This window comes from Otolemur garnettii, unplaced genomic scaffold, assembly GCF_000181295.1.
Source record: "Otolemur garnettii isolate 467f Iridium unplaced genomic scaffold, OtoGar3 scaffold00133, whole genome shotgun sequence".
Lineage (NCBI taxonomy): Eukaryota > Metazoa > Chordata > Mammalia > Primates > Galagidae > Otolemur > Otolemur garnettii.
In genome coordinates, this window is record NW_003852528.1 from 5,112,862 (window position 1) to 5,124,022 (window position 11,161).

General features: G+C 47.8%; 2 protein-coding genes across 3 annotated transcripts in view; one reads left to right on the forward strand and one right to left on the reverse strand.

Annotated features, from left to right (window-relative positions):
• Nucleotides 1-4,239, reverse strand: part of PASK (PAS domain containing serine/threonine kinase) — a 45,314-nt gene extending 41,075 nt beyond the window's left edge. Inside the window, exon 1 of the mRNA XM_003798250.3 lies at nucleotides 4,205-4,239. The gene's annotated coding sequence lies outside the window, so the exon portion shown is untranslated. The remainder of the gene's footprint in view (nucleotides 1-4,204) is intronic.
• Nucleotides 4,240-4,365: 126 nt separating this feature from the next.
• PPP1R7 (protein phosphatase 1 regulatory subunit 7) overlaps nucleotides 4,366-11,161 on the forward strand; it is a 31,925-nt gene continuing 25,129 nt past the window's right edge. Inside the window, exons 1-2 of one of the 2 annotated variants that reach the window (XM_003798253.3) lie at nucleotides 4,526-4,599; nucleotides 7,451-7,579. In XM_003798253.3, the coding sequence (XP_003798301.1) occupies nucleotides 4,548-4,599; nucleotides 7,451-7,579 (181 nt within the window). In that variant the 5' untranslated portion in view covers nucleotides 4,526-4,547. Of the gene's footprint in view, nucleotides 4,600-7,450; nucleotides 7,580-11,161 lie in introns of both variants that reach the window. The other variant, XM_003798254.3, reaches the window with a different exon arrangement.

Genomic DNA, 11,161 nt, shown 5'->3' on the forward strand with positions numbered 1-11,161 from the left:
CCCGCCACCCTCAGTATATGGGGCTGGTGCCCTAGCCACTAACCCACAGGCACCACCTAAAGGATTTTTTTTATTGTTGTTTTTTGTTTTTAGAGACAGAGTCTCACTTTATCACCCTCGGTAGAGTGCTGTAGCATCACAGCTCACAGCAACCTCCAACTTCTGGGCTTAGGAGATTCTCTTGTCTCAGCCAAGTAGCTGGGACTACAGGCATCCGCCATAACGCCTGGGTACTTTTTTGTTGCAGTTTGACCAGGGCTGGGTTTGAACCCAACACCCTTGGTATATGGAGCCGGCACCTTACCCACTAAGCCACAGGCACCATGGAGAAAGATTTTTTTAAAAACAAAGCACAAAAAGTTCTAGCTATGAAATAAGAATGATAAAATTAACATTTGATTTGAGAATATCTGTTCACAAAAAACACACTATAATGAAAATGAAATGACAAACCACAACTTGGAAAGTTATTTGCCATGTATATAACAGATTTAATATCCAGACTAGTTCGGATTTTTGTTTGTTTTATAGACAGGGTCTCACTCTGTTACCCAGCCTGGAGTGCAATGGGGCAATCACAGCTCACCACAGCCTCAAACTCCTGAACTCAAGTGATCCTCCTGCCTCAGCCTCCCAACGTGCTAGAATTACACATGTGAGCCACTGTGCCCAGTCCAGAGTAGTTTCTAAAGGTCAATAATTTAAAAAACTTCAAAGACGTAGTCCATAGGAAAACGATAAGAAATAGAAAAAGTTTCACAGAACAGGAAATCCTAGTGGCCAATAAACTCATGACAAGAAGCTTAATTTTATCAGCATAACTAATCAGAAAAAATTAAGAATTGTAACAATACCAAATATTGGTAAGGATTTGACTCAACAGAACTCTAACAAATTAATCTCTTTATAAAACTATTTTGTGGGGTTTTTTTGACTTAGATTTATAATCTAGAGAAACTCTTGCACGTGGGCAGCAAGACACACGAATGTTGAGGGCAGCATGGTTCTCAACAGCAAAGAAAGAAATACAGGAAAGCAATGAAACAACTCAAATGTTCATTAACATGAAAATTCTGGAACATTCGTGCTATGAATTATAGCATTGAAAACAAATGAACTACAACAAGAATCTAATAAGTAAAAAAATCAAGTTACAAATTACTGTTAACAGTAGGATTTCTCTCTTGTAAAACAAAATAACAAAGTAAAATATCACATAGGTGATAAAACTACTTCATCAAAAGTAAGAGTGATAACACAAACTTCAGGCAGGTGGCTTCTCTGGGGACCCAGCAGAGCACTGGGGCAGGATGGTACAGGGTCTCCTGACCTCCTGATGTGGGCAGTGGGCATTACTGTGAGATGCATTTACTGGGAGATACGTGACTAATACTGCCTTTACTCTCTTGTATGAATCAAGTAATATATAGTAAAAACTAAAAAGCATTTTACACACACACGCGCAGCATGGGATCCTGGAAAAGTAATAGCTCAGTATGAACCCAAAGATGTGCAGTAAGCTAAAAAGAAATTAAATAGCAAATTATATGAATGTGTTATTTTCCTTCAAGTAGCAACATTTAAAATGACATTTAGGGCTTGGTGCATGTGGCTCATGGGGCTATGGCGCCAGCCACATATATCTGAGCTGGTGGGTTCGAATCCAGCCCGGCCCGCCAAGCAACCAAAAAATAGCCAAGCACTGTGGCAGGCGCCTGTAGTCCCAGCTACTTGGGAGGCAGAGGCAGGAGAATCACTTGAGCCCAGGAGTTAGAGGTTGCTGTGAGATGTGATTCCAGGGCAACAGCTTTGAGGCTCTGTCTCAAAAAAATAAATAAATAAATAAATAAAATGACATTTAATCATAGGTTTATATTTCTTCCTCTCACCATCTAAACACACTAGTAATTTCCACAATAAATAACAATAAGGTAATCATGCTGAAAGGTAGTTTTCTACTTATAGAACCAACTACAGAGAAGTTGGGAACACAGCTTCAAAACACATTGTAAATGTTATAAAACATTTTTTTAACAAAGTAATATAACTCTTCAGAATATACTAATTTGTAAAAAACATAACTCTTCAGACTTGTCAGTGTTACCAAACTTTACTCTAAAAAAGCAAAGTGATGCAGTGTGAAGAGGCTTTGCAGCTTCCTCTTGAGAGTACCATTCTGGGGAAAGCAAGGCACCTTATCAGAAGTCTGCCCGGAATCCACCATGCTGCTAGGAAAGCTCAGGCCACACGGAGGGAAAAAAATGGCCCACTAACCTCCAGCTGAGCAGTTCTCCCAGCTGTCCACAGGCCTTGGTCATGAAGAAGCAATAAAATGATTCTCACTCTAAATTAGTTCCATGTAAAGCAACAAAGGGATAAACATTGTACATCACCATGTGCCCTGAAGTCTAAGGGCAGAATTACTGTTATTTTATATCTGCTCTGAATGACAGATGCAGGAAGCCAAACTCAGACCAACACCTGATGGGGTCAAAGAGAATCCTATTCCCACTGCTGACTATGATTCCAGAGGCAGGAATGACCCTGCCTCAGATCAAACAGAAGCAAAGACAGCTTTGCAGGGAGCTTCTGAAAAAGTAGTCCTCACTCTTTTGGGTGAACACCTACAAGCAATGGTCTCTCTCTCTCAACAGAACATAAGCTAGGAAGCAATTAGCTCCAATTGCTCCCAGAAGCTCTGTAGCAAAGAGCAGAACCAGCCTCAGGGCAAAAACCATCAAGGGGGACAGCAGAAAAGAAAATGGCAAGGAAAATTACGAGCCACTGAGTCAATCCCCCCTCCTCCACCAAAACCTTTCTTCTGGACTTAGGTTTGGGAGCCAACTGCCTTCCTTCCTGATGGAGCCAAATTGATACTGTGGCTTTTTCTTGCATCCAGGAATGCACCCAATGAATGCGGCAAAGGCTCTCGGAGGAGGCATGGGAAGGGGGCTGAGTCCTACAGAGGTCAAGACTCCCAGAGAGGAGTCCAGCACATGAGTGAGCAGGTGGAAAAGGAATCCGCAAAGCTGGGCATAACCTCCAGGGCCTGCCCGAGCAATCCCAAAAATTGACTTTAAAGGACTTTTAAAGGTGGATTTACTGAATGAGATGTGGGAATTAAGGGTAAGAGGCATCAAGGCAGCATCCCTAGATTTCAGCTCAGACACCTGTCAGACTTTGAGAAAAGAAAAACTGGTGAAGATAAAGAAGATTAAGATTAAGGACAAGTCCCAGATATATATGGGACTTGCAAGTGCCGGGGTCGAGAATCGGTGAACACACGCTACCCCTCTTTCGTTCGCCCCACAAACTTGCTGGCGTGCTCGCATTCCAGGCACGGCCCCAAGACATAGGTTCTAACTGCCGGAGCTCATTTTTCAGTAGGAGAGGCGACAAGCAAGAAATGCACACAGATCTGGGAAAGCACAGAGCGCCTGGACGCGCGGGCCAGGGCCCGGGGCTAACCGCCGGAACCCCACAACCCGGGCTCCGAGCGGACCAAGCCGAGGCAAGGCCTGGCGGCGCTCAAGGGGCGCCAGGGGTTGTGGGGAGGGCTCTCCCGACGGCTGGCGGTGGGGCCCATCCGAAGGTCGCGGAACCAGACCCACCCTTCCAAGCGAAGGTCTCTCATCTGGGACTTGTGTGGGTCCCACTGCCGAGCTCTTTTCGAACCGCGAGAGGGAGCCCCTCCGCGCGTCTAGCCCCACCAGCCAATCGCAAAGCGACTCGCGCCTACGGACAAGCACCGCGGACCCAGCACTGGTGCGTACGGGCGGGAACGCGCGGGCCCGTGACTAGAAGCCCGCCCTAACGGTTGCTAAGGACGCACCACCGGACGCCCCCTACGGCGCCTCAAAGAGGCCAAAAGAAATGAGCGCCTCCGCCAGCCCCGGTGGGCGGACGCTGTTTCTTCCCTCCTCGGAATCAGGAAGGATGAGCAGCGTGGAGTCCGCCTCTCGGCGGCCTCGTCCTGGTGGCCAGGAACACAGGGTGGCTCTGAGGGGCTCCCGCAATGGTCAGGAAAAGGCGGCGAGCGAAGCCCAGCTGGCGCCCCACACTTGCCCGCCCTGTGCTGATCGTCGGGAGCAGCGGGTTAAATTCGCATGGGGAGACCCGGAGTAAAGTTGCCGCTCTTGTCCCTTGTCCAGACGCGGCCAGCGAGGCTCGCAGAGCCGGCGATGCACGTAGAACCTGCCCGCACCTTGAGACCCACGGAGAGATCCGCCTGGCCCGCGGTCGCTCCACGCCTCCGAGGTCGGAACAGTGACCTGAGCCGATCCTCAAGCCCAGAGAGACTCTCCCCTTTGCTTCCACGCTCTCTCAGTCCGCCTGCGGTCACGGCTCTGAGCGCGTTGGCAGAGAAGGCACAGCTGACGACCTCGCGAAGGAACTACAACTCCCGTGAGGCGCTGGGCCCGCGCAGGCGCGGGGGGGGGCGCAGCCTCTGCCTCGGGATTCCATTGGCTGAGCCGGCTCAGAGCTGGGAGTCCTGATTGGCTGAGGGGCCTGAGGTAACGATTCCGGAAAGGGGAAGAGCAGCCAACATGGCGGCGGAACGCGGCGCGGGGCAGCAACAGTCGCAGGAGATGATGGAGGGTGAGCGGCCCTTATGGGCGGCGGGCAAGGGGCTGGAGAAGCAGCGGGCCGGCACTGCCCCTTGCTACAGGGAGACTCGGTGCCCGGCCCAGCCACCGCCACGCGGCCCCCTGACAGCTGCCAACCGGACCCAGGGGCGCAGGGGAGGCTTCAGACCCCGGGGAGCCCCAGGCCCAGCGCGGCATTGGCCCGGAGGGACCCAGAGCCAAGGGGAGGAGCGGCGGCGCGAGTCCAGGCCCAGGGGGTGGGGCCGATCAGGACGGGGTGGCTCAGAAGCGGGGCTGGAGCCTGGCTCCGAACCTCTGTGATTGACAGGCGGAGGAGCGGTCCTCCGTCAGCTGCGGAGGAAACTGAGGCTCGGGCCCCGCGACCCGCCTGAGGCTGCTCCCTGGTTCACTTGGCGGGGTGTGGAAGGGTCCTCTCTCGAAAGCGAATGGACTGAGGTGAAAGGGTGATGAGCAGCGGAATGAGATTAAGTTATAGAAGGTGGTGCCTCTTTTCAGGGCTGTCACACTTCTAAAAATACAGTTCAGCTTTCTTATTTGTTGGGGAAAAAATTATGTCTATATGTGTATGTGTATATATACATACACCTGTGGATTTGTACATAATCACATACATGCATATACAGTTATATACGCAGACACATTCATATACTCCTACCCCAACAGGAGAGTCGTGGAGTGCCTCTGTGCTTTTGGCTTTCCTGGTTTGGTGAGAGGTACAGACCTCCTAGAGGAGCAGTCACTGGTCTCATGTGAAAAATGTTAGGGAGGAGGGAGGCAGAGCTGGAAGAAGGTGGTGCAGAAGAAGGGCCCGCATGTTTGGGAGTGGTAAGGGCTCCACATCCAGGGCCAGTTCTGAGCTAGACATTAAAGAATAAATAGAAGTGAGCTAGGTTGGGGATAGGGTTAGGGAAAAGATCAAAGGTCACTCCATACAAAGGAAGCTGTATAGTCACAGGCAAACAGGTGTGAAGGAGAGTTTGACCAAGGGAGACAGTCATATGTGATGAGGTAGGAAGTGGCTAGTGAAGCTGGCCAGAGAGGTTTTGGAGGTCTGGGGCTGAGGTTTTAAAGGTCTCGGACTTTAATACGTTTGAATCTTTGTAAGTAAGAAGTGCCTCTTCTATCATCCTTCTTCCTCTGTCCCTCTTTTGCTGTTTCCGTGTCTTAGTAAATGACAAATACAAAGCCAGGCTTTTCTCTCCTACTCCCACCTGTCTAGTTAGTCAAGAAGCTCTGACACCTCTGCCTTTTAGTATCTTCAGATCTTCAGTATTTCCTCCCTTCTCACTGCCCATACCTAACTCAGGCATTTGTTCTTCTAGGCTGGATTTCATTGCCCCTGCTCACCACCCTGTCATCCCCCTCACTTTCCTGCATGTTGGTCTGTCCTATGGTCCAGACCTTTTCAACCACTCTCAGGTTTTTCTTTGGCTGCCTTTTATTAGCTAAGCCCCTCCTAACCTCTCCCCAGACCTCTTAGGACTCTTTCCCTAAGCCTGGACCACAGAGTGCCCATGCTTGGTGATAACTAATTTATTAAATGTCTACTCCATGTCATGTCCATGCTAACTGATCTTATGCCTTTTCTAATTTAAACTTGACAGCAACTCTGACGTTATAGGCACTATACAATCTCCCTTGTACAGGTGAGGAGACTGAGGCTCTGAAAAGGAAATTATTTGCCAAAACTCTATCTCTGAGGGCAAGATGCAAACTCATGAAGAGCCATTGGCACTCCAGAAATATTTTTAGAGTCAAAGATCAGATTCTCTGGCAACAGAGAATAGATTAAACAGGGCAAGACAAGTCACAGAGGGACCAGGGAGGCAGCAGGGCAGGAGTCTAGGACCAGGTAATAAGTAGACGCTGAGCTAAGATGGTTGCTAGAACAAGGAAGGAGAGATGGGTTTGGATGTTTGGAGGTGGATTTTATAAGGACTTGTTTCATGCAGCAATCCTTTCCTGGGTGCTACTTGGCTAGGCATAGCCAGAAATACAAAGATGAAATAGAATTTTTTCTTTCCCTCAATGAGCACATCCCCTGTAGATAAGCCAGAGTCAAGAAAGAAAATACTTCCAGTATGGTTGATTATTCTAATAATGTGATTGCCTCACATCTTACAGTCTTCCAAAAGAGGTTATGAAAAGAACTATTAAAAGTGTTTTGACCCGTCTTGCTACAGAAGTCTTACCTGCCCACATTTAGTCATTGGTGCTTACTCATTAATTTAAAAAATATTCACTTAACACCTTTGAAAGCTTTGAGTTGGTAGCACTCTGTCCAGTAACATTCATTACCAATGACTTTTCCTTGAGCAGTTCGCACTCTTGGTTATATTTTTGTTTTTCATTGGTGCCTTTCCTGGTCTGGGCTGAGTGGACCTGTGAACTGGGCTGGTTTTCTTGGCCAAATGGATAGTGGAATGTGGACAAGGTATGTGGCGTACAGATCACTGTAGTCTCCTCTGCAGAGGATATCCAGGCCAAAAGTGAGAGCCACTCAAGAGGTGATCACTATGTGGTAACATGAGTATGTTTGACCACAAATGAGCCCAAGGCTTTCAGAACATCAGCAATTCTTCACAAGCTCCTTGAGGGCAGTGTGTTACTCTCCTAAATATCCACGTGGCCTCCATACTCTGTTCTCTCCACCCTAGTTCTGCCGCCACTATATGCCTCAGATGGTGCTGGGACGTGGGAGACACTTTAGATGTTCGTTGAACTAGAGTCAACAAATGTTTTCCAATGGTCTTTTTTGTCTAACAGCTGGGTGCAAGTCTGTTATATATTCCTCAGATAGGCATATAAAATGGCTGTGGATTCTTACTGATGTTTGGGTTTAGTTGACAGGCGGGTCGAATCCGAAGAGTCAGGTGATGAAGAAGGGAGGAAGCTTGGCGGCAGCGGTGTGGCAGACCTCAGCAGACAGAGCCTGAAGGATGGGGAGGAGCAGGGGGAAGAGGAGCCAGAAGGTACCAGGCCAGCTCACCAGGGTGTTGGCTGTGTTGCATGGGATCTGTCCACAGGGCGGTGGGATTGTGTTACTCTTGGGAATGTCTACTGTGCCCTTGGTGGGCCATAGTCAGATGGGTGTGCTCTCTGGGTGAGGCATGCCCTCTAAGATACCCCCTCAGTGGGCCAACTTGGCAAGAAGAATGTGGCTTTTTCTAATTCTACCAAGGGCAGATACTAGTGTGTCACCCGGGACAGAACCAGAAAATTGTTTTCTTAATCGTATATTCCAAAACCAAGATTTGAGGTGAACATCGTAGCTGGTTTCTAGGCTGCTTTGTCCCACCTAAACAATAGAGACTTGCAGTCTCTTGGAGAAGTCACTTTGAATCCTGCTCCAGTGTGCAGCCCACACCCCTGATAGATGTGAGGAAAATCATTTTATGTGGAAAATAGTTTAATATCTTCCTATTATTGTTGGGGGATTTTTCTGTTTTGCATTTTTTTCCATTTTTGTTTTGTTTTGTTTGAGACAGAGTTTCACACCATCTCCCTGGGTAGAGTGTCGTGGCGTCATAGCTCACGGCAACCTCAAACTCTTGGACTCAAGTGATCCTCTTGGCTCAGTCTCCCTAGTAGCTGGGACTACAGGTGCCCACCACAATGCCTGGCTATTTTAGGAACAGGGTCTCGCTCTTGCTCAGGATGGTCTCAAACTCCTGAGCTCCAGGGATCCTGCCGCCTCAGCCTCCCAGAGTGCATGAGCCCATTTTGGGTTTTTATTTAAGAGACAGGGGCACACTCTGTTGCCAGGCCAGGGAGCAGTGACGTGCTCCCAATGCACTGCAGCCTCCAACTCCTGGCCTCAAGCCATCTTCCTGCCTCAGTCTCCCAAGCAGCTGGGACCACAGGTGCCACCATACCCAGTATCTCCTATTGTTTAGTGAGTAACAACTACAAAATAAATTTAGAGTTAAGAAAAGTACATTTTTCAGCCTATAGAGGGATTTTTTTGCCCTCCTCAGCAGTGGTCCAAGCCTTTTGATTTGTTTACTTAGAAAATCAATTTATATGGCTCGGTGCCTATAGCTCAACCGGCTAAGGCACCAGCCACGTACACCTAAGGTGGCGGGTTCGAATCCCCAGCCCGGACCCGCCAAACAACAATGACGGCTGCAACCAAAAAATAGCTGGGCGTTGTGGTGGGCGCCTGTGGTCCCAGCTACTTGGGAGGCGGAGGCAGGAGACTCGCTTGAGCCCAGGAGTTGGAGGTTGCTGTGAGCTATAATGCCACAGCACTCTGCCCAGGGGGATAGCTTGAGGCTCTGTCTCAAAAAAAAAAAAAAAAAGAAAAGAAAATCAATTTATATTAAAAAGAATGAGAGAATCTGCTCACTGTCTACCAAAAGAAAAGAAAAGAATGAGAGAAACCACATGAACACAGAAACACGTCCAAGATGTATTATTAGGTTAAAAAGCAAGTTTCTAAACAGTATGATATTTAAATGTTATTTTTAGCTAAAAAATATGAATACGTAAATTTACTTGCCTAAAAGAGAAAACACACCAAACTGTGGATGGTATTCCAGCTGTGGAATAGCTGGATTAAGAGGGACCTGTGGGTTCACCATTTTGTAGATTTTATGCTAATACAAATTAGGGCTGATCATACGTTATCCCTATAAAAGTTAAATATATAAAACAAAGGTAATTTTTAGAATAATGTGCTTTCACTGCTAGCAAAAATGACTGGTAACTATGGCAACTTAATTTTAAGGCAAAAGAAGATTACCACAAAAGTAACCATCACATATACTTTGGAACTTCAGGGTCGATATTCTGGGAATGACGTGGGTGGAGTAGAGTGCATGGAGGTGACAGATGGAAGCTTTCAAGATCATCTGACTTAGTCACAAACAGTGGGAGTGGTCACAGGCAAGCCCCACTGTCCTCAGGTGTGTGCTGCTGAGACATGGGTGTGCTTGGAGGACCTACCATGTAGTGCCTGTCCCAGGCTCACTGTGCAGGCTAATGATGTCACTGTCATGACCTGTGACTATAATGAGGATATAGTGTGTTGGGGATGAGGAGAGTAAGGCACATTATAGCTCTCCCAAGGGCACACAGCCACCAGACAGACAGACCGCCCTGCCTGGCCCAGAACCTGACATGTCTAAATCCAGGGCTCTTTCCTCCAGATGACAAGCTGATTATGAGTTTTCTGGGAATATGCATTTATGGTCCTTAGAGAAATCAGGACTTGCTCCTACTTGTATTTAAGTCTTAAGTTCAAATAAAACAAATTTAAACAAGTCAACTGTTACTTTCTAGTTATTTTCTATAACTTGTTTTTAAATATGATGAACACATAAGATATTCTGAGGCTGTTCTCAGCTGATAACCTTGTTTGAGAGGTTAGCTGACAGTCCATGTTGGGGGCCAGTCCTGTGCTTGGTACATAAACAACAGTACCCTTTCAAGGTTTTTAACTGTGTCTTGAGGCTCCTGGGACAGCCCCAGTGTCTCTATGCCAGCCCAGAGTGAGTGCTTATGGTGCCCCCTTTGCTCTCAGAGTGCCCAGAATTAGACTCGGAATGACTAGCACCTTGCCTGATCATGGTGCCTCTCCCGGCACAGCCTCTGAGCTTGTGAGCCTGGGTCTGTGCTGTCGTCTGGGGGGCTTGGTTGGGCCCATCTTATAGTTTTTCCCAGTTCCTTTTATTTAATTCTTAGGTTGGTTGGTGTCCTACAAAGTTCAATAAACCACAGTAAGCCTCATGTTTTTTAATTAGCCACAGTCACTGAGGCAAAGTGAAAAGACCAGGTTGTGAATCTATAAGTGAAAGCCATGAGAGGCCATCACTTTGCTGAGCTGCTCCAATGTCAAGCTCCCCAGTTGAGGAGCCAGGCTGATTGCTCACTCTGGAGGAGCCAGCCATCAGGGCCGAGGCCTAGGACGGTGGGAGCTGACTCAGGTGCACTCCAGGAAGGAGGGGCATTGTGAGCTCAGGAGAGACAGAAACAGTGACACCCAACTTTTAGGAGAGAGCATCTCACCACTGTGCGGCACCCAGAGGGAAGAGAAGGATGAGCGGCCTGCTTTCCTCCAACAGAAGGACAGCAGAGGAAAGGGGATCTAAGAGAAATGCCTTCCAGTCAGGGTACATGACCTCATTTGGACCCTAATTCAAGCAAATCAGGGGAATAAGTGAGAGAATATGGTTAGGAAATATGGGCAGTGTCCCGGCATAGTGGCTCATGCCTATAATACTAGCACTCTGGGAGCTGAGGTAGGTAGATTGCTTGAGCTCATGAGACCTCATCTCTACTAAAAATAGAAAAGAAAACTGAAGTAAGAGGATCACGAGGGCAGCGCCTGTGGCTCAAAAGGGTGGGGCACTGGTCCCATGTGCTGGAGGTGGTGAGTTCAAACCCAGCCCAGGCCAAAAAACTACAAAAATAAATAAATAAATAAATAAAGCTTTGAGTTTAAAAAAAAAAAAGAGGATCACGTGATCCCAAGAGTTAGAGGTTGCTGTGAGCTATGACACCACAGCACTCTACGCAGGGCTACAGCTTAAGACTCTGTCTCAAAAAAAAAA